The following is a 23,114-nucleotide window of genomic DNA, read 5'->3' as shown; positions in this document are numbered from 1 at the left end:
AATCCTGATGAGGCAGGTCTGCAGGTGTCTTGTCTTTCTTTCCCTGTCTCTGTCCTCCCCTCCTCTCTCCATTTCTCTCTGTCCTATCCAACAACAACGACATCAATAACAACAATAATAACTGCAACAATAAAACAAGGGCAGCAAAAAGGGAATAAATAAATATTTAAAAAAAACTAAAAATAAATAAAAATAAAAAAACCACACGTGGCCCAGCCTTGTCACTTATCAGAAGCAGTCTTGTAGTACTCTAGGATATTATTGGTTGGGCTAGTACTTTTTCTTCCTCTCCCAGCATCCACCCAGCCGAACCCAACTTTCATTCTCATTTGACGTGACAGAAAGACGTAGTATCGTAGTACCTAAAACACCAGAGCCTGCGAATTGTTTCACTTCTAAAAGATACACGTGAGAATCGACTCTCAAATTACAGGCAATGTTATTCATTTTCCAATAAAGCAGCTACCTTTTTTTTCTGGAGAGACAAAGGTTTATCGAAAACAGTACGTTCTGTAGGACTCATCCAAGAGGCCTCTTCCTGTTCTGAAATTTTTCAGTCTCTTGATTTTTCTTCACACAGAGACCCAAGGGCTTGCTCCGTGTCTCTGTGTATATAACGCTCAACACAGAGATCAGTTCAAGCATTTAAGCAGAGATGAGCCACACCTTTGTGTCACCTTTGGCTGACTCTAATTGTACTCAAAGGAATACACTCAGTCTCCAGGGATGACTGGCGGTCACCTCTCATTCCTCATCGGAGCCACTTAAGAGGGCCGCCTGGTAAGTGTGATCTGACTTCAGCTTCTGAATTCCAATGATTTCTCCTCCTGGCCTCTTTATCCGACTCAAAGAGCTGTAATAGAGAAGAAAAGTGAGAGTGGAATTTGAGCCCTTCCCCAGTTCCCTTACTTCCCTCACCCAAGATTATCCAAGCACTTACTGGTCTTAAAGCAAATGCTTGTCAACTCTTAACAGTTATTTGTCTACAAATCAAATAATGTCTCTATCAAATACTTATCTAAGTATCCAGTTACTTAGTTAATATACACTGGTAGGGGAGTCGGGCGGTAGCGCAGCGAAGCGCAAGGACTGGCATAAAGATCCCAGTTTGAGCCCCCGGCTCCCCACCTGCAGGGGAGTCGCTTCACAGGCGGTGAAGCAGGTCTGCAGGTGTCTATCTTTCTCTCCCCCTTTCTGTCTTACCCTCCTCTCTCCATTTCTCTCTGTCCTATCCAACAATGACATCAACAACAACAACAATAATAACTACAACAGTAAAACAACAAGGGCAACAAAAGGGAATGAATAAATAATAAAAAAAAAGGAAATTGAAAAAAAAATATAAAAAAAATATGCACTGGTAGGTAAAGGGACCCTGATATTTAATTAGTTAATGCACAGTGGTAGGTAAAGGGACCCTAATATTTAATACTTTCCCCCCTAATATTTAATACTTTCCCCCCTAATATTTAATAGTTAATGTTATCACTGAAACTAAACTTTATGATCTGCTCCCAGCTTACTGCAGTAGAAATTAAAGTAAGCCCTTCTGTTTGGTTTGTGTGTGACCTTTTCTTTCTTTCTTGAATTTTAAAAATTATTTATTTAGGTAGAGACAGAAACTGAGAGGAGAGGGGGAGATAGACAGGGAGAGAGACAAAAAGACACCTGCAGCACTGCTTCACCACTTGTGAAGTTTTCCCCCTGCAGGTGGGGGGGCCTAGGGCTTGAACCCAGGTCCTTGTGCATTGCAGCATGTACAGTGCCATGTGGCCCCATATGACCTTTACTAAGTCACGTATATCTGCTCTTGTTAAGGAAATCAGGAACTGGGCCGGGTGGTGGCACACCTAGTTAAGTGCACATGTCACAGTGCACAAGGACCTGGCTTCTCCCTGCAGGGGGAAAGCTTTGAGAGTCATGAAGCAGGGCTGCAGGGGTCTCTGTCTATCTTTCTCTCTATCACCCCTTCCCTCTCTATTTCAGGCCATCTCTATCCAAATAAATAAAGAAAATAAAAAATTAAAAAGGAAATTAGGAACTAGAAGAAAAAATAAAGAGTAGCTATAGGTAACAGTGCTATTAACGTTGTTAATGTTCAACGTCCTTCTCAAGCTGCAGCGTAAAGACTGGGACTCTGCCATTAACAAGTTGGGTGACCACTCTTTCAAAACCTTGTTTTGCCAGTCTGTGTGCTGTTATGAAATGCCAGGGGCCAGGCAGTGAAACACCCAGTTAAGCTTATATAATACAAAGCGCAAGGACCCACGCAAGGATCCCAGCTGGAGCCTCTGGTTCCCCACCTGCAGGGGTGATGCTTCACAGGCAGTGAATGAAGCAGACCTATAGGCATCTTGTCTTTCTCTCTTCTTCTCTGTCTCTCCCTCCCCTCGCAATTTCCCTCTGTCCTATCCCATAAAATGAAAAAAAAATGGCCACCAAGAGCAGTGGATTCACAGTGCAGGCACTGAGCCCCAGCAATAACCCTAGAGGCAAAAAAAAAAAAAAAATTATAGGTCAGGAAGTGCATTTGGTTGACGGCACACATGAGAGAGCACACGGACTCAGTTTCAAGCTCCCAGCCCCCACCTACAGGGGGGTGTTTCGTGAGCCGGGAAACAGTGATGCAGGTGTCTTGCCTCTATCTCCCCTTCTCTTTCAACATCTCTGTCTCTATCCAAAGTAAATAAATGTTTTTAAAAAAATGCTGAGGGTTAAATGGGGCAGTACACTTTTAAGTGCTTGCCACAGTACCTCGTAAGTGCACAGGAATTATTAGCTATTATAATAAGCCCTGAAGGGCACTTAGCTTTTGCTACGAGAGTGTCTTGACTGTCACATCTCTGGGGAGTTAGCAGGGCAAATCCAGGGATTAAGATTCGATCGTCTGAGGATGAACCCATGACAGGAGGAACTGCACTTGAGTGTCCCTTGAGTGGTCCCACAGCCACCAGAACTGTCACTGAAGCCTGAGTTGCTCAGGTTGCTGGGACCAGACGTGGTCCTTGACTAGTCCTGGCCCCCCTCCCTCATCTGTGGGTGAGCATGCCTTACACAGGAACAGGCGTGTGGTCAGCAGCATGGGGTTGGTTAAGAGGAAGGAACTGGGTGAAGGCTGTTTTCTCGGGGACGTACCAGTAAACAAGATAGTAGCTGATGGTCATGATGCAGAGGGCAGCCAGGTAGTGCCAGCAGAAGCACATGGTGATGAACATGATGTTTTCATGACTTTTCTGGTCCCACTCAGCCATTCCAAAAGGCGGGAAGAGCACAAACCCAATCTGGCGGGGCACACAGGAAAGAGAGCCTCGCCGTCAGCTGGCCCCGATGGGTGTCAGACTCCACATAATCCCCCGTGCGCACACTGCCCCCTACTCCACTTAGCAGAGAAAGACATTTTGTACAGGGAGGTTGCTTGACATTAACTCTGGCTTCAGTATGAGTTTGCTTATTTCTTCCTTCCTTTCTTCCCCTGCCCCCTCTCTCTCTTTTCTTTTTGCCTCCAGTTGCTGGGGCTCAGCATTCAAAGGAGGTCTCGAAACTTTACATCAGGCTCAACCTGACGCTGTTGACTGGCTACGGAAGAAGGGCAAACGCTAGAAGAAGAAGAAGCGCTGGCACTATGAATGCACTGCTCCCAGCAGCCATTTTTTCCCCTCTATTTTTCTCTTAGATAGGACAGAGAGAAATTGAGAGAGGAGGGGGATAGAGAAAAGGAGAGAAAGATAATTGTAGACTTGCTCCACCACTTGTGAAATGGATACCCTGCTGGTGGGGACCAGGGGCTCGAACCCAGGTCCTTGTGCTTGGTGATATGTGCGCTTAACCAGGTGCACCACTGCCTGGCCCCTTTCTATTTTTTAAAATTATTTATTTATTCCCTTTTGTTACCCTTGTTTTATTGTTGTCATTGTTATTGGATAGGACAGAGAGAACTCGAGAGAGGAGGGGAAGACAGGGGAAGAGAAAGATAAACACCTGCAGACCTGCTTCACTGCTTGTGAAGTGACTCCCTTGCAAGTGGGGAGCAGGGGTCTCGAACCGGGACCCTTATGCCGGTCCTTACGCTTTGCACCGCCTGTGCTTAACCCACTGCGCTACCACTCAACTCCCTGGCCTCTTTATTTCTACCAAAGCACTGTTCACTCTGGCTTCTGTTGTTGCAGGGGATTGAACCTGGGACTTCAGAGCCTCAGGCATAAAAGTTTTATTTATTTCTTATTTTAACCAAAGTACTGCTCAGCTCTGGGTTCTGCTGGTGCTGGGGATGAAATCTGGGACCTCAGGCATTAATGTCTTTTTACATAACCATTATGCTATCTTCCTAGCCCAGTCTAAATACATTTTAAAAACACAATTTCAGAGCTCACAAGCCAAGTGAAAGGCTTAGCAAGCAGAGCCTGTAAACACTCTGAGCCATTCACCGTGAGGACCGGCAGGAAGTAATCTAGTGATCTGGTAACGCAGGCTGTGTGCGCCACGGATCCACCGGCTAAAGCATCAGCAGATGCTGACGGGTGAAAGCACGGAGGTCGGGGTGGGCGGGGGAGGGAAGTCCGCCCAGCAAAGCCAGCACTGCCTTCCCGTCTGTGGTGTGGTCTGTGCTCGGCAGGGCTCCCAGGTCCATACACCGTGAGGAGGTTGGTTACAAACAAACAAGTACCTGCCAGAACCAGGTTCCCTGCAGAATGAGGAGGCTGGTTCGGAATAACTCCAGTACGATGTTGTCTCGAAGGATGACCTCTAAGGAGATGCTGGCGGCTCCTCCGAACACGATGTAGAGCAGGAGCGAGTGGATGTGCTGGTCCAACAGTGGGCGGTTCTGAACATGATAGTAGAAGAGAAAACCTGCCCCGGAGCAAACAACAGCCAGCAGAGAGGGGCTTATTTCCTACTTCTGTGGATGTGTTCTGGACTTTCTGCACTCAACTCTTACCCACACTGTGCCCCAGCTCAAATCTAGATGGTCCAGCATGATGGAGTCAGTTTATATAACATTACAACACAACAAATAGATGGAGATTAAATTCAGTGTGTGTATATATATGTATATGTATATGCATATGTATATGTATATATATTTATATATACACACACACACACACACACACACTGATTGGGCATAAGGAGCAAAGGGTATTTTTTTAAAAATTTATTTTTTAAACTTTATTCATTTTTTCCCTTTTGTTGCCCTTGTTGTTTATCATCACTGTTGTTATTATTGTTGTTATTGGTGTTGTTGTTGGATAGGACAGAGAGAAATGGAGAGAGGAGGGGAAGGCAGAGAGGGGGAGAGAAAGACAGACACCTGCAGACCTGCTTCACCGCCTGTGAAGCAACCTCCTTGCAGGTGGGGAGCCGGGGGCTCGAACTGGGATCCTTACACCGGTCCTTGCGCTTTGCACCTCATGCGCTTAACCCGCTGCACTACCGCCCGACTCCCTTCATTTCGGCCTCTTATCAGGTATGCAAATGAGGTTATTGGGTTACACGAAGCTCTTTTCTACCTTTGGTCTTACGAGCTGTGTTGGCAAGTCTGTCTCAGGCCCTGGGTGGAGCACCTGCAATCTGTACTGAGTCTAAACCAAACGCTGCCCAAGTCCTCTGGGTCAGTCAGCCTCTGGACAGCAGTTGTCTGTTTCCATGGAGATGGGACCCCAGTGCCAGGGCGGCACCAGAGGGCAGGGAGAGTAGGTACACCTTTACCCTGGAAGTTGGGCTCCAGGCCTCCTGCTTCTTCATGAACTGCTTTATGGAATAAGCCCTGTCTTCCATCCGGATCAGAGAGCACAGTCTTACTCAGGTCCTTTTAAATTAATTAATGGATAGAGACAAATTGAGGGGGGAGGGGGATAGAGAGAGGAAGAGAGACAGAGAGACACCTGCAGCCCTGTTTCCCCACTTGTGAAGCTTTCCCCTTGCAGGTGGGGACCAGAGGCTTGAACCTGGGTCCTTACACACTGTGCTTAACCAGGTGTGCCACCACCTGGCGCCTCTCCTTCAGTTTTTAGAAGTTAAAAGAGATTTAGATTGCTGTGCTGTGTTTCTAGTCTTAGGGGCCTGATCGTCCTGAAGGAGGATCCCCAGCTTCTTTTCTCTGTCTGTACCCCTCCATTCTGTTACCTTCGATGAAGACTGAGACAGCCATTGCCAGCCTGTCCACCCCCAAGGGAATGTGGCTGGTGAGGTGGGTGAGCATATCAACGATTCCTGAGACGCCAAAGAACAGGTACATGGTGCTGTGTTGCCAGTTCATTAGCTTGACCCAGTCATTTCCGTGGTACAGGTGGAGGTGGGGCCCATCGGGTACGAACTGCTCTGCCAGGCATCCTGCAAAGGCAAATGCCAGAGGATGCTGAGGAGGACAGAGTAGCTCCAAGACAGGTAGGAGATGGCAAAATGCCACGCAGAGTCATGAGCAGAGTCAAGAAGTGGGTGAATGTGGCCTGTGTGGTTCAGTGCCCCCAGCCCCTCTGCTGCCTCAGCTGTAGCCACTTTGCTGTCACTCCTCTTGGAGAGAGTTTAAAAGGGGGACGAGAAGCAGTAGACATGCAGGCACAAAGGTCCCCAGGAAATGTGTCTAGTAGCCTATGTGTCTAGACAGTAAGAAGTCAGGAAACCAGGTGACAGTGTGGCTGAGCTATTCATTAATCTCTCTCATGCTGGAGGCTCCAAAGTCCCAAGTTCAATCCCCCCACACTACCATAAGCGAGAGCTGGGCAGTGATCTGGTGAAAAAAAAAAAAAAAAGAGAGAATTTGATGGCCTGGGAGGTGGTACAGTGGATAAAATGTTGGACTTTAAAGCATGAGAGCCTCTCTTGTTCTCTTTGTCTTTCTCATTAATAAATACACATAAATAAATCTTAGGAATAGAAAATGGTAGAACTTGAGCAGAAATAACACTAGTTAAAAAGTTGACACTCAGGTGGGGCCGGGTGGTGGCATGTCGCTAAGCACACATTACAATACAAAGACCTGAGTTCAAGTTTCTGGTCCCCAACTGCAGGAGGGAAGCTTCATAAGTGGTGAAGCAGAGCTGCAGATGTCTTTCTTTCTTTCTTTCTTCCTCTCTATCTCCCTCTCCTCTCTCCATTTCACTCTGTCTCTATCAAGAAAAAAGAAAGATTTAAGCATGCCTGGGTGAAGACAGGAAGAGCCTACCTCGGTGTTTCTTGCCACACCGTGTCTAAGAGAGACAAACTTGAAAGATGGCGGTTGAAAGACGGACGAGGCTGCCACAGCACAGCCCTTTGCTCACCCCTTCTATGTTCATCACCTCTTTGGGAAGGTGAGAGTCACCTTCATGCCCAGTGCCCGGAGGTCCTTCGGACCTAGAACGAGCCATCCAGGACAAGATCCTGGGGATGCTGTCCTTCAACCATTGTTAGTTTTGTTTTGGTTTTCCCCGTGGCTAGCCCCTATCTGAATTTGAAAAGGGCATCCCAGTGTTGGGCTCTCAAGATGGGATCCCAAACTCAATCCCCAGCATGTGCTAGAGTAACGCTCTGGTTGTCTAATAAATAAGTAAATAAATAAACAAATAACTATTAGCATGTCCCAGCAACACTAGAATGGAAGCCTTGAGTGTGAGCAGACACTTGGACCCCACTGTGCCCCCAGTGTCCTGGGCACTAAGTTCCTGGCACGCGGCAGGAGCTCAAGAGATTATTGTTGGCTGAGTATTATTTTCACTCAACAATGAGGTTGAATACCATTTATTTTTAAACCAGAGCACTGTTCAGCTCTGGCTTATGGTGGTACCTGGGACCTCAGAGCCTCAGGCATGAAAGGCTTTTCGCATAGTCATTACACTCTCTCTCCAGCCCCACCATTATTTCTAGCTGTACTTAAGAAAAATTCATGCTTTTTCTCTGATACTATTGAAGAATTTTATTGGTGGGTGGTCCTCCTCTTTCATTTTTTTCCTTTTTCTTTTAAATATTTATTAGTATCTTTATTGGATAGAGACAGACAGAAATTGAAAGGAAGGGGAAGATAGAGGGGAAGAAAGACAAAGACACCTGCAGTTCTGCTTCACCACTTGTGAAGCTTCCCTCTTGCAGGTGGGAACTGGAGGCTTGAACCTGGGTCCTTGTGCATTGTAACATGTGCGCTCAACCAGGTATACCACCACTTGGCCTCCTCATTTTTTTTTTTATTTATACCTTATTTATTTGGCAGGACAGAGAGAAATTGAGAGGGAAGGATATATAAAGAGGATGAGAGAAAGAGAGACACCGCAGACTTGTTTTACTGCTTGTGAAGTGTCCTTCCTGCAGGTGGGGAGTAGGGGCTTGAACCCAGATCCTTGAGCATGGTAATGTATGCGTTTAACTGAGTGCGCCACCGCCCCATCCCCCTCTTTCATTTTTTTAATTCTTTTTTTAATTTTTATTTTATTATTATTTTTTAATTTTTAAAAAATATTTATTTCCTTTTATTGCCCTTGTTTTTTTATTGTTGTAGTTATTGTTGTTGTTGGATAGGACAGAGAGAAATGGAGACAGGAGGGGAAGACAGAGAAGGGGAGAGAAAGACAGACACCTGCAGACCTGCTTCACCACCTGTGAAGCAACTCCCCGGCAGGCGGGGAGCCAGGGGCTCGAACCGGGATCCTTATGACGGTCCTTGTGCTTTGCATCACGTGCGCTTAAACCACTGTGTGATTCTTTTTTTTTTTTTTTTTTTTTAAAGATTTTATTGATTCATTGATGAGAAAGATAGGAGGAAAGAGAGAAAGAACCAGACATCATTCTGGTACATGTGCGGCTGAGGATCAAACTCAGGACCTCATGCTTCAGAGTCCAATGCTTTACCCACTGTGCCACCTCCAGGACCACTCTTTTTTTTTTTTTAACCACAATAGTGCTCAGCTCTGGCTTCTGGTGGTGCCAAGGACTGAATCTGAGACCTTGGATATTTAGGCACTGAATCTTTTGCGTAACTACTGCTGTCTTCCTGGCCATGCAGCTGTGCTTTTCTTGTTCATAAAGTACAGTGTCTTCTGTTCTTACATGTTATACCTACAACTTTCTTTTTTTTTTTTTTAAAGAATTTATTTATTTATTCATGAGAAAGATAGGAGGAGAGAAAGAACCAGACATCACTCTGGAACGTGTGCTGCCGGGGACCGAACTCAGGACCTCATGGTTGAAAATCCAGTGCTTTATCCACTGTGCCACCTCCCGGACCACTACCTACAACTTTCTAGGGTGAAGAATACAGCTTATTTGGTGGTTTTTTTTTTTTTTTCCTGGTAGTGTACTGTGATGGAAGGAGCCATTAACTGCTAGTGATTGAATAAAAATAGTGCATAGTAGGTGATATGATACAATGCTTGGAAGCCACCTGAAACTCCTTGTTCCCCACCAGTAGAAACTTCCATTTCATGAGATCCAGAAAATGGATGAAAGGTGCAGGGTCTGCTGGGAAGGACCCCTAGCCCAGGTGACCCCATTCTTACCAATAACTGAGAACACTATTCTCACTGCAGCTTCAGTGATCTCCAGACACTGATAAAAATGAGGCAGTTGGCTGTGTTTCCCCTTCCGGTGAAAGTACTTTATAGGGTACTTGACCGACCACCATAGTCCAATTAGCAAGAAGAAACTCCCCGGGAGCGCATGACCCTGGAAGTTCGCCATCACGGTTCTAAGATACCTAGAAAATGAGGGGACAGTTGTTAGGGAATATTTTTGCCTTTAGGTTCCTGATTATTAGACAATTTGTTCTGCTTTATATCTTTATGCTTTTTCAGCCACTAAGTTGCAGATGTTACCATGACGCCAATCTGACTTTCCTGAGCAGACAATCTCACCAATGTGTCCTGGAACTCCGCCTCCCCAGAGCCCTGCCCCACTAGGGATAGATAGAAACAGGCTGGGGCTATGAATTGACCAGTCAACACCCATATCCAGTGGAGAAGCAACTACAGAAGCCAGACCTTCCACCTGCTGTGCCCATAATGGTCCTGGGTCCATGCTCCCAGAGAGATAAAGAATAGGAAAGCTTTCAAGGGAGGGGATGGGATATGGCAGAAGTCTTGTGGTGGGAATTGTACCCCTCTTAACACTATGGTTTTGTCAATCATTATTAAATTAATCCAAAAAAAAAGGCAAGCACCATTGTGCTTGGGGCCCAGTCTTTTGTGGACATGAATTTGGCTGGGTCTCCTGGAATAATAAACACTGCTTCCTACCATAAATAAATAAATACATATATATAATATGTGTATGTATATGTATAAATATATAATGTATGTATATATACATATATAAACATATATACCAATGAGAGAGAGAGAGAGAGCCAGCATCAGTGTGGCACATATAATGCAGGGACTCAAACTCAGGACTTGATGTCCATTGTGTTACCTCCCAGGCTTCATGACTTGCTTTTTGTCTTCCATATAGTAGCAAGAGATTATAGGACCAACGTTATTAGTATTAGAATTTTTTCAAAGGGAAAATGCTTGTTTACCTTTGGGTGGTGGTCTAAATAAGATGTAGGGAGGAGAGGGGCTGGGCAGTAGCACAGTGGGTTAAGTGCAGCTGGCGCAAAGTGCAAAGACCGGTGTAAGGATCCCAAGCCTCCGGCTCCCCACCTGTAGAGGAGTCACTTCACAAGCAGTGAAGCAGGTCTGCAGGTGACTGTCTTTCTCTCCCCCTCTCTGTCTTCCCGTCCTCCCTCGTTTTCTCTCTGTCCTATCCAACAACAATGACATCAACAACAATAATAATAACCACAACAACAAGGGCAACAAAAAAAGGGGGGAAAAAAGCCTGCAGGAGCAGTGGTGCAGGCACTCAGCCCCAGAAATAACCCTGGAGGAAAAAAAAAAAAAAGATGTAGGAAGGAGGGGAAGATGACTAGAGGGCTCTGAAACCCAATTCCATCAGGACCCAGGAAGAGAAGAGGAAAAAAAGGAAGGACATTTGGAAGGAGTAAAAGGTATAAGTGTGACTAGCAAGGAAAAGAAGGTATGATTATAAGAAAGGAAAAAAAAAAAGGATTATCTATCTATAAATAATTAATAGTCAACTCATATCTGTGACCTTGGGAGAACCACTGCAGTTTCCAGTGGAGGTAATGGGGACACAGAACTCTGGTGGTGGGAACGGTGTGGAATTGTTCCCCCCGCCCCCCCGTTATCTTGTCATTTTGTAAACCAACATTAAATTACTAATAGAAAAATATGTAGGGTGGAAGAAAAATAATAGTTGATGATCATCTAGAAAATACTACCAGAAATATAAAGTATTCGTGATCTAAACAGTTTATTCCAACCCTGACCATATCAAAAGGTCAGCAAGTTATTTCATGGATGTTGACAAACTAATTCTAAAGTTTATAAGGAAGGGAGAACAAAGTTGGAGGACTGATGTCCTGCTGACAGGATTTACTCATGAGAGTGTGCCACTGGCCAGTGGAAATGCCAGTTTTTCTTTTTTTCTTTTTTAAAATTTTTCTTATTTATTTATTTATTCCCTTTTGTTGCCCTTGTTTTATTGTTGTTGTTGATGCTGTCATTGTTGGATAGAACAGAGAGAAGTGGAGAGAGGAGGGGAAGACAGAGAGGGAGGGAGAAAGACACCTACAGACCTGCTTCACCGCCTGCTTCACTCCCCTACAGGTGGGGAGCCGGGGGCTCGAATCGGGATCCTTATGCCGGTCCTTGTGCTTTGCGCCACCTGCGCTTAACCCGCTGCGCTACCACCCGACTCCCTGATCTTGTTTTTCAACTTCTCCCTGAGAGTGAGATCATCTCATATTCATCCTTCTGTTTCTGACTTATTTCACTTAACATGAATTTTTCAAGGTCCATCCAAGATTGGCTGAAAACAGTGAAATCAGCATCTTTTATAGCTGAGTAGTATTCCATTGTGTATATATACCACAATTTGCTCAGCCACTCATCTGTTGTTGGACACCTGGGTTGCTTCCAGATTTTGGCTATTACAAATTGTGCTAAGAACATACGTGTACACAGATCTTTTTTAATGGGTGTGTTGGGTTCCTTATATCGCTGGGGAGCCAGAGACGACCCGAACTGCCCCTGCGGCTACAGACAGACTATGACCCACATAGTCAACGACTGCCACCTCTCCAGATTCAAAGGAGGTCTCGAAACTTTACATCAGGCTCAACCTGACGCTGTTGACTGGCTACGGAAGAAGGGCAAACGCTAGAAGAAGAAGACAAGGATATACTGTAGGCTTTTCTAATTGCAGAGTAGTACTTCACTGAATAATGCCCTATAACTTATTTCCCCAGTTATCTGTCAAGAAGCATTTAGAATGCTTCCATATTTTGGCTACTATAAATAATGCAGCTATCTCTCTTTGTATATTCCTGGACATAGAGGAAGGACTAAGAGGCCTGGATTTCCAGTCTCTTATCCTTCCTGCCAAAGAACTCCAGTTCCTCCCTAAGAAATACGGCCCTTTGGTGTCTGATTTTACTCTCACACAATAAAGACAAACGATCCAATCTAAAGGGAGCAATGGATTTGGATAGGCACATCTCCAGAGAAGAGAGGCGAAGACAAATAAAGACACACACTAGATCACTAATCACTAGAAAGACAAAAGAATGAGATAACTGAGTGACTGAAGTTGATAACAGATCCAGACAAATCTCTTCTAGTTGAGAACTACTGGACTAGAGAATGCAAAGACACACCTTACAAGGTAACAGCCCCTCCCTGTTTTTGTTTGTTTGCTTATAAATATTTATTTATTCCCTTTTGTTCCCCTTGTTTTTTAGTGTCATAGTTATTGTTATTATTGATGTCATCATTGTTGGATAGGACAGAGAGAAATGGAGAGAGATGGGGAAGACAGAGAGGGGGAGAGAAAGATAGACACTTGCAGACCTGCTTCATCACCTGTGAAGCGACTCCCCTGCAGGTGGGGAGCCGGGGGCTCGAACCAGGATCCTTAACGCCGGTCCTTGTGCTTTGTGCCACCTGTGCTTAACCCACTGTGCTATCGCCCCACTCCTCCCTGTTTTGTTTTGTTTTTAACTGTGCTAGCTTTTAAGGTTGGGCTATAGTTGTGGAGATCTGGAGGAACTTAGGCATTATTTCAAAAAAGAAAATACATCTTTCTAATAACAAGTAGAGGAGGGGCAAGTCAGGGCCATTCTAGGTAGAATTCACTAGAATGAACTTCAGTACCTTTGTGGGATGGTTTCTGCGTTTCTTACTCCACCAGACCTTCTTCCCTAGATTTAATAATTTAATAATTTAAATGCTTTTCAACACTTCACAACAACAATAAAAAAAGCTACAGAAGTCCAAGTGTCCCACACCACAACCTGGTATGTATCTGTTAGATTCGTATCAGGGCAACATATGCCAGACATCCCATAAAACTTAATGGTTCATGACAAATGTTTATTTCCCTCATGTCCCATGCCTATGTTTGAACCTCTGTTCCATGTCTGCTGGACCTGTAATTCAAGCCAACAGAGAAGCTACTATCATGAGCTGGGCTAGGACTCTGGTGGAAGGGAGAGTGCTCTGGGCTTCCTGAGTTGGCAGTGGCATATTTCAGCCCAGAAGTTGCCACTTGTGCTCACAACTCACAAGCTTCTGCCCATTCACAGGAGGCTTAAAAGTGCAATGTGGGGAATTGGGCGGTAGCACAAGGGGTTAAGCACAGTTGGCACGAAGTGCAAGGACTGGTGTAAGGATCCTGGTTCGAGACCCCAGCTCCCCACCTGCAGGGGAGTCGCTTCACAGGTGGTGAAGCAGGTTGCAGATGTCTTTATCTTTCTCTCCCCCTCTCTATCTTCCCCTCCTCTCTCTATTTCTCTCTGTCCTAACCAACAACAATGACATCAATAACAACAACAACAATAAGAAAACAATAAGGGCAACAAAAGGGAATAAATAAATATAAAAAAAATCTTTTAAAAAAAGTCCAATGTGACACCACATGCCCTGCACTCAGAAGACAGGGAGCCATGGGTGCTCACTGAATAGCACTTAGATCTCAAAAATCTTCTATATTTATTTCTCTGTTCATTGTGTACATATATGTGGGACGTTATCCAGATGGGCTCCTACTATAAGTGAACTTTTCCATCTTGCCATGGAAATATCTCAGTCAACAATATTTCATGGAAGACTTTCCAGAACAGCTGGTATAGCTTCAATTCTTTCCCTTCCCCTTCCGCCGCCTCCTCCTCCTCTTTTTTTCTTATCAGAGCACTGCTCAGCTCTGGCTTTTTTGGTGGTGCTTGGGATTGAACCTGGGAGTTCAGAGTCTCAGGCATGAACATCTTTTCGTTTATTTTTATTGATTTGGGGATTGGCTGATGGTGCATCTGGTTGAGCGCACATGCTACAATGCGCAAGGACCTAAGTTCAAGCCCTGGTCCCCACATGCACAGGGGAAGCTTCACATGTGGTGAAGCAATACCACAGGTGTCTCTTCTTTCTCTCCCTCTCTGTCTCCCCCTTCTCTCTCTCACTTTCTCTCTGTCTCTATCCAATAGAAAAAAATATCCTCCTATATTATTTATTGCTTGTAGGGATCAGGGACTTGAATCCAGGTCCTTGCACCTGGTACTGTGTGTGCTCAAACAGCTATGCCATTGCATACATAACAGTATTTTGCATACATAACAGTATTTTTGTATAACCAAAAATTGCTCTCAGTCCCCATTCTTTTTAGTAGTTACAAAATAGCCCACAATCAAGATGAATTACATATGGCATAGCTAATGGCCAGGGATTGATCCTGGGAACTCAGACATGCAAGCCCTATGTTCTACAACTGAGCTGTTTTCCTAGCCCTTTCATTCTTTTTCATGGATGAAATACATTAAAACGTGGCACTGTCTTGGACCAGAGATGAACACAATATACTTAAGGTGAATGCTGCTTTGCCGTTTGCCAACCAGCCCCCAAGGCACTGGAGGAAGCTTCAGCTCTGTGGTTTTCTCTGCCACCCTGTTTTTTTTCTTTTTCTTTTTCCTTTTTTTTTTTTTTTTTTAGCTAAAAAAAGGCATATGAACCAGATCAGATATTGCTTCCAGGGTTATTGCTGGGGCTTCTGGCACTAAAAATCCACTGCTCCTGGTGGCCATTTTTCCTTTTTTAAAAAATTTTATTTATTTATTAATGAGAAAGATAGGAGGAGAGAGAGAAAGAACCAGTCATCACTCTGGTACATGTGCTGCTGGGGATTGAACTCAGGACCTCATGCTTGTGAGTCCCATGCTTTATCTACTGTACCACCTCCCAGACCACATCCTTTTTTTTTTTTTAATTGGATAAGGCAGAGACCAATTGAAAGGAGAGGGGAAATAGAGAGGGAAAGAGACAGAGAGACACCTGCAGACCTGCTTCACAACTCATAAAGCAAGCTTTCCCCCTGCTGGTAGGGAGTAGGGGCTTGAACTCAGGGTTTTTATGCTTCATACTATGTGCGTTTAACTGGGTGTGCCACCACCCTGCTCGTGAGCTTCTAAGATAACGAGGTAACTCCCAAGCACACCTGGGGAAGGTCAGGTGGAAAAGGTGTTAAGACAAGCATCTCGTTGGCTTAGGTATATTCTTTTTCCTAGGTGAAGTAGGGTTCCTAAACTTCGTTTAAGGGGAAATCTAGATGAACTAAGATGTATTCGATCTAAGTTTAGTCCTGATTTGACCACAGCAACTGTAGGACAGTAGGACAAGTTCCCTAACCTCTCTGAATCTCAGGTCCTGTCCTTCTAACCCAGGAAGATTTCTAACCACCTCAGAGAACTCCTATGAAGGTTAACTGAAAATGCTTAGCAACTCACCAGGGTAAATGTTTAACAAACACTAGTTTCTTTCCTACAATTAGTGTGGGGTGTGGAGGGTGGGTAGTGCGGGGAGGAGGGCACCCTGGGTTCCTCTCTTAGAAGAACCTTAATTGTGGGGGCCAGGTGGCAGTGCATCTGGTTGAGCACACACATTACCGTGTGCAAGGAGCCAGGTCTGAGCCCGACTCTCCACCTGCAGGGGGGCTCTTCAAGCGCAGTGAAGCAGCAGCTCTGTGGTTGCTTCTCTTTCCGTCTCCTTCTCTATCTCCCGTTCCCTCTCAATTTCTCTCCTATCAAATAAAAGAAAGAAAGAAAAAAAAAAGACCTCCAGGAGCAGTAGATTTCTTATACAGGCACAGAACCCCACTGATAACCCTGGTGGGGAAAGAAAAAAAAAAGCCTAATTGCTTCACTAAGGTTGCTGCCTTTTGTTTTTCATAGCCGACCACAAAGAGATGGTGCAGTTAATTTCCACGGCTAGGCTTTTCCTTTTTAATGGGGATTAAATGTGTGTTGTTTGATCATTAGTGAAGTGTGTTATGGGGAGAACAGAGCAAGCTCTAGTTACTACAGAAAGTGATTTTATCCTCTCTGAATCTGTTTTCACCAAAGGAAACAGTCAGATTATTCCTGGTCTGAGTTTACTCTGGAATATAACCAATCCTGCTTGACTCAGCTGTGGGTTACATTGCCAATAGCAAGGCCCCCCCCCCACCCCACCCAGACTGGCTTAGTAAGAGAACGCAGAGACAGCAAAGGCAGTGTTGAACCCTGCTGTTCATATGTTGGTGCCATTGGAGCTTGGTCCTGAACTTGAGACAAGGGTTTAAGGTATCTTTGCTCTTCAAAACCTGTCAAACTTTTCTGTAACTCTGAACCCTGTGGTGCGCTTCAAAATTTGACAGCCTTGGCTGTCATTGTTAGCTTCTCTGTGGACGATTCTAGAGAGGGACTCCTACTCAAAAGAAGATCAGAGTTAAGAGGCTGAAGTGTGGGGGTTGGTGGTAGCACAGCGGGTTAAGTGCACGTGGTGCAAAGTGCAAGGACTGGAGTAAGGATCCCAGTTCGAGCCCCCGGCTTCCCACCTGCAGGGGAGTCGCTTCACAGGCGATGAAGCAGGTCTGCAGGTGTCTGTCTTTTCCTCCCCCTCTCTGTCTTTTCCCTCTGTTTTTTCCATTTCTCTCTGTCCTATCCAAAAACAATGACATCAATAGCAATGATAATAATAACCACAACAACGATAAAAACAACCAGAGTAACAAGAGGAAATAAATGGCCTCCAGAAACAGTGGATTTGTGGTGCAGGCACTGAGCCCCAGCAATAACACTGGAGGCAAAAAAAAAAAAAAATGAGTCTGAAGTGTGTTCTGGTGTGATTACTGCATAACTGGGACACATGAACATAAATTCAGTGATCTCCCAGCTTAGTCTGATTCCTAAGCAAAAGATATTGTCGATTCTTCCCAATTAACTCACCCTACACCCACTTGATGTAAGCCTAGTAAAGATAAAACTCTGGTAAGTGGACAAATAACTCAGTTGGTAGAGCATCAGACTTTTATGCTTGAGGAGACTAGCTTAATTCTCAGGATTGCATGTGCCAGTGTGGTCCTCTGGTCTCTCTCGCAATCATTTGTTAATATATATATATATATATATATATTTAAATTTATTTTACATATTTATTTCTGGATAGAGATAGAGAGATTCAGAGGGAAAGGAGATAGAGAAAGAGAGACACCTGTAGCACTGCTCCACCACTTGTGAAGCCTTCCCCTTCTTGCAAGTGGGGATGGGGGGGGCGGTGCTGGGCTTGAACCCAGATTCTTGCACTCTGTAACATGGGCATGTGCCACCACCCAGCTCCTAATAAATCTTCAAGAGAGAAATAAAATAAAGATGAAACTCTGCCTTGAGTACTGAGGAAATAAAAATAGAGAAGAAAACGCCAAGAAGTTAAGAATATGGTAGACAGCTGGTATCTGTAGAAGACTGAATGTCATGATACACTAGAAGGGGTGTTTGTTTGGGAACATAGACTAGAAAGCAATCTCCTTCTTCTTCCTCCTCCTTTTTTTTTTTTTTTTTTGCTTCCAGGGTTATTGCAGGGGCTTGGTGCCTATACTATGAATCCAGTGCTCCTGGAGGTCTTTTTTTTTTTTTTTTAAATATTTATTTTATTTATTTATTCCCTTTTGTTGCCCTTGTTGTCTTATTGTTGTAGTTATTATTGTTGTTGTCGTTGTTGGATAGGACAGAGAGAAATGGAGAGAGGAGGGGAAGACAGAGAGGAGGAGAGAAAGATAGACACCTGCAGACCTGCTTCACCGCCTGTGAAGGGACTCCCCTGCAGGTGGGGAGCCGGGGTTCGAACCGGGATCTTTATGCCGGTCCTTGTGCTTTGCGCCACCTGTGCTTAACCCGCTGCGCTATAGCCCGACTCCCTTTTTTTTTTTTTAATAGGATAGGACAGAGAGAACTTGAGAGGGGAGGAGGAGATAGAGAGGGGGAGAGAAAAACAGACACCTGCAGACCTGCCTCACCGACTGTGAAGCCCCCTGCAGGTGGGGAGGCGAACGCTCAAAGCCAAAACCTTGCTCAGGTCTTCGCTATTCATACTATGTGCTTAACTCAGTGTGCCACCGCTCAGCCCCCTAGAAAGTGATTTTCTTCTCACTGAAGTATCTCTGAAGGCAGTCCTGCTGGACTCCTGAATTAAACACTGAAGGACAGATCTGGGCTAAATTCCATTATTTCTCAAGCTCCCATAAAGAACACTGACTCACTGAATTTAATGACTGTGTCCTAGTCCCAAGTTTTTCTGTGAATTCACTGGGTCACTTTGAGCAATTGCTCAGGATCATGTTTTAATTATTATTTTTTAAATTTTTGTTAAATGGGTATTTGAAATAGGTGATCTCTGTGGTATTTCCTACTTTTCTTCTTCTTCTTCTTTTAAACTTATGAGAGCTAGAGAGAGAGAGAGAAAGAGAGAGAGAGAGACATCACAACTATGACACATGCAATGCTGGGAGTCAAACTCGGAACCTCATACGTGAGCTTCCAATGCCCTATCCACTGCACCACCTCTTGGGCTGCCCTTCCGAGTTCTAAAATCCCTTTCTGTCTTTGCTCCAAACAAGCTTATTAAAAAATATATTGAGGGAGTCGGGCTGTAGTGCAGCGGGTTAAGCGCAGGTGGCGCAAAGCACAAGGACTGGCATAAGGATCCCGGTTCGAACCCCGGCTCCCCACCTGCAGGGGAGTCCCTTCACAGGCGGTGAAGCAGGTCTGCAGGTGTCTGTCTTTCTCTCCTCCTCTCTGTCTTCCCCTCCTCTCTCCATTTCTCTCTGTCCTATCCAAAAATGACAACAACAATAATAACTACAACAATAAAACAACAAGGGCAACAAAAGGGAATAAATAAATAAAATAAATATTTAAAAAATATATATATTGAAAGAATCATGGTAAATGAGATAAGCTATGAAGAGAAGGATGAATGTGGGGTGATCTCACTCTTAGATGGAAGTTAAGAAATAAGAACAAAAGGGGAAACACGAAACAGAACTTGGACTGGGTTTGGTGTACCGCATCAAAGTAAAGGACTCTGGTGGGAAGCAAGCCATTAATTCCCGTGTGTGTGTGTGTGTGTGTGTGTGTGTGTGTGTGTGTGTGTGTGTGTGTGTGTGTGTGTGTGATTCAGTCATGGGGAAGGAAAACTGGAAGAAAGCTTGGAGACAGCATAACGGTTATGCAAATTGACTTTCATGCCTGAGGCTCTGAGGTCCCAAGTTCAATCCCCAGCACTACCATTAACTCACAGCTGAGCAATGCTCTGGAAAAAACAGAGAGGGAGTTGGGCGGTAGCACAGCGGGTTAAGCGCATGTGGCGCAAAGCGCAAGGACCAGCATAAGGACCCGGGTTTGAGCCCCCGGCTTCCCACCTGTAGGGGAGTCGCTTCACAGGTGGTGAAGCAGATCTGCAGGTGTCTATCTTTCTCTCCCCCCTCTGTCTTCCCCTCTTCTCTCCATTTCTTTCTGTCCTATCTAACAATGACAACATCAATAACAACAATAATAATAATAAAAAGAGAGAGCGAGAGAATGGAAAAAGATATCTGGACATGACCAACACAGAAGCAGTTACAAGTTGCCGCTTCAAAACCATTCAAGTAAAAGGGAGCATCTCTAAACTTGAGAGGTTGTTTTACAGAGCTGACTAATGTCCTGGGGTTTCTCACTTTCTCATAAAAATAAGTAATTGGTTTTAAAAAAAATAAGAAGAGAAAGGCTGGCTTAGTTTTTATGCAATAGGAAGAAAAAAAAAGTTTATATACCATTTGTTTTTTCTTCACTTCTATCACTGGGCTTGTTCAGACTCACACCAGTGACCAAGATGGCCGCTGGACCGCCCACTTCACCCAGCAGTCCCCGTCTTGTGCACGTTCCTCTCACAGACGAAGTTCTGAAAAACTATCATCACTTCCCTCAGACCTGAGGACACTTAACTGTGAGAAGCCTTCACCCCTCAGTCACTAGCATAACTGGATGGGTGAGACATCCATTACCCTACTCTCCTTTTCAGCCACAGAGCCACACCCATCTACACCCTTCTTTTGGGCATCCACCCTTGTTCCTCACAGGCTAGTCGTCCCCTTGAACTTTTGACTATACCCTTGCCCATGGACTCTGGGGCCGAGTTCGATTCAGCATGAACTTAAGAACTTTTCTCCCCCATCAGCCACAACCTCATGGTCTTGTCACACAAAATGATAATTAAAAATAAAAATAGGGGGAAAGGAAGAGGGGATAAGTGACTGGAGGTGAAGAGGTCATTTTCTGAACTCTCCTGCCTTTCTGTGTCTACAGTACTGGCCCCATACCCCATCTCTTTGCTACCTTGATTTTTTTTTTTTTTTTTTTTTTTTTACCAGAGTACTCCTTAGCTCTGGATTATGGTGGTGCAGGGGATTGAACCTGGGACTTTGGAGCCTCAGGCATGAGAGTCTCTTTGCATAACCATTATGCTATCTACTCCTGCCCGCTGCCTTGACTTTTATCACTTATCATAGTGCTGCAGGTGTCTCTCTTTTAATCTCCCTCTCTATTTTTTTTTAAAAAGATTTTATTTGTTTATTAATGAGAAAGACAGGAGAGAGAGAGGCAGACAGACCCAGACATTACTCTGGTACATGTGCTGCTGGGGACTTCATGCTTGGGAATCCAATGCCTTATCCACTGCGCTACCTCCTGGGCCACTTTCAATCTCCCTATCTCCCCCTTCCATCTCAATTTTTCCTTCTCTATCCAATAAATTAACAAGTAAAATATTTTTAAAACGTGATTTTTAAAATAAGAAAGAAATGGGCCACTGGGAGCGGCAGAGTTATGCAAGCACAGAGCCACCGCAATAACCTTGATGACAAAAAAAAAAAAAATCACTTCTGGATCTTCAAGAGTAGACCTAGACCTAGCCTGCCTCATATATCTTTTTATTTTTTCAATTTTATTTTATTCACTAATTAATTTTATTTATTTTTACATCAGAGTACTGCTCAACTCTGGTTTATGGTGGTATTGGAGACTGAACCTAAAACCTTTGGTGCCTCAGACATGAGACTCTTTCTGAATAACCATTATGATGTCTCTCCAGTAGACCTACTTTACCTTAAATATCCTGTGACTGGGAGTCAGGTGGTAGCGCAGGTGGTGCAAAGCAAGGACTGGCGTAAGGATCCTGGTTCGAGCCCCCGGTTCCCCACTTGCAGGGGAGTCGCTTCACAGGCGGTGAAGTAGGTCTGCAGGTGTCTATCTTTCTCTCCCCACTCTGTCTTCCCCTCCTCTCTCTATTTCTCTCTGTCCTATCCAACAAAGACGACATCAATAATAACTATAACAATAAAACAACAAGGGCAACAAAAGGGAATAAATACATATTCAAAAAAAATATCCTGTGACTTAGCACAAAGCTTGGTACATAATTCCTCTTGTGCTGAACTGACCTAACATGTCCTGAATCCTGAATCATAGGGAAATTATTTCATAAATCTAGTCATTAGTGTTGCTAGTAATCATAATAATAATAAGCCTGCTCTGGGCTGGGAAGTGGCTCACTCACTAGAACGCATGTTCTGCTGTGTTTGGGGGCCCTAGTTTCCAGCCCCAGCACCACATGGTACCATGGGCAGCACTAGGGAGAGACAGTGGTGGGCGCTACACTGGTGGTGGATCAGTGATGTGGTTTCTCTCTTCTGTCTGTGTCTGTCCTTCCCTTCCTCAAAAAAGTAAAGAATAGAAATTTAGGTCATAGAGGCTGCTCAGAGGTATTACTGTCCAAGTGCAATGCCCCCACCCCAGTTCATGCCCTAGTGCTGAAAACAAAAACAAAGTTTACTCTGATAACAAGGAAGCTGGGCCAATGTGCAAACCACAATGAGAAAGACAGTTTTCTAGTGCAGCATATGTAATTTTATTTATTTATTTACTTATTTATTAAAGATTTTATTTATTTATTCATGAAGACAGAAAGAGAGAGAGAAAGAACCAGACATCACTCTGGTACATGTGCTGCCAGGATTGAATTCTGGACCTCATGCTTGGGAATCCGATGCTTTATCCACTGTGCCATCCCCTGGACCACTTATTTTTAAATTTTATTTACATTTCATTTGTCACTAAATTTCTGCTTTGTACTATTATTTATTTTTTAATATCTGTTTATTTATTCCGTTTTGTTGCCCTTGTTGTTTTATTGTTGTAATTATTATTGTTGTTATTGATGTCGTCGTTGGATAAGACAGAGAGAGATGGAGAGAGGAGAGGAAGACAGAGAGGGGGAGAGAAAGACAGACACCTGCAGACCTGCTTCACTGCTTGTGAAAAGACCCCCCCCCCCGCTGCCTCGAGTGACTGTATTTCTTTTTCAAAGTCTCTTTGTCTGTTGTTTTTCATTCTGCCTGGCATGTTGGCAGCTTTGCTCAAACATCCTGTTTAAGAATGCTGCACTAGAGGGAGTCAGGTGGTAGCACAGCGGGTTAAGCGCACGTGGCGCAAAGCACATGGACCGGCCGGCGTAAGATCCCTGTTCAAGCCCCCAGCTCCCCACCTGCAGGGAGGACACTTCACAAGTGATGAAGCAGGTCTGCTGGTGTCTGTCTTTCTCTTCCCCTCTCTGTCTCCCTGTCCCCTCTCAATTTCTCTCTGTCCTATCCAGTAAAACATAAAAAAGGGCTTCCAGGAACAGTGGATTCATAGTGCTGGCACCAAATCCCAGCAATGACCCTGGAGGCAAAAAAAGGAAGGAAAGAGAAAG

At 44.5% G+C, this 23,114-nt stretch overlaps 1 protein-coding gene across 3 annotated transcripts in view; it reads right to left on the bottom strand.

Moving 5' to 3' along the window:
* Positions 1-422: 422 nt before the first annotated feature.
* TMEM45B (transmembrane protein 45B) overlaps positions 423-23,114 on the bottom strand; it is a 32,255-nt gene continuing 9,563 nt past the window's right edge. For 2 of the 3 annotated variants that reach the window (XM_007539530.3, XM_060180179.1), the window contains exons 2-6: positions 9,465-9,661; positions 6,124-6,330; positions 4,664-4,848; positions 3,136-3,281; positions 423-853 (exon numbers count right to left, since the gene is read on the bottom strand). In XM_007539530.3, coding sequence (XP_007539592.1) covers positions 745-853; positions 3,136-3,281; positions 4,664-4,848; positions 6,124-6,330; positions 9,465-9,645 — 828 coding nt within the window. In that variant the 5' untranslated portion in view covers positions 9,646-9,661 and the 3' untranslated portion in view covers positions 423-744. Of the gene's footprint in view, positions 854-3,135; positions 3,282-4,663; positions 4,849-6,123; positions 6,331-9,464; positions 9,662-18,585; positions 18,740-23,114 lie in introns of those variants that run through there. The other variant, XM_060180178.1, reaches the window with a different exon arrangement.

The sequence above is a fragment of the Erinaceus europaeus genome, chromosome 20 (genome assembly GCF_950295315.1).
Source record: "Erinaceus europaeus chromosome 20, mEriEur2.1, whole genome shotgun sequence".
Taxonomy (NCBI): domain Eukaryota; kingdom Metazoa; phylum Chordata; class Mammalia; order Eulipotyphla; family Erinaceidae; genus Erinaceus; species Erinaceus europaeus.
The sequence above is the reverse complement of the archived record's forward strand: the minus strand, read 5'-3'. Positions and strand labels throughout refer to the sequence as shown.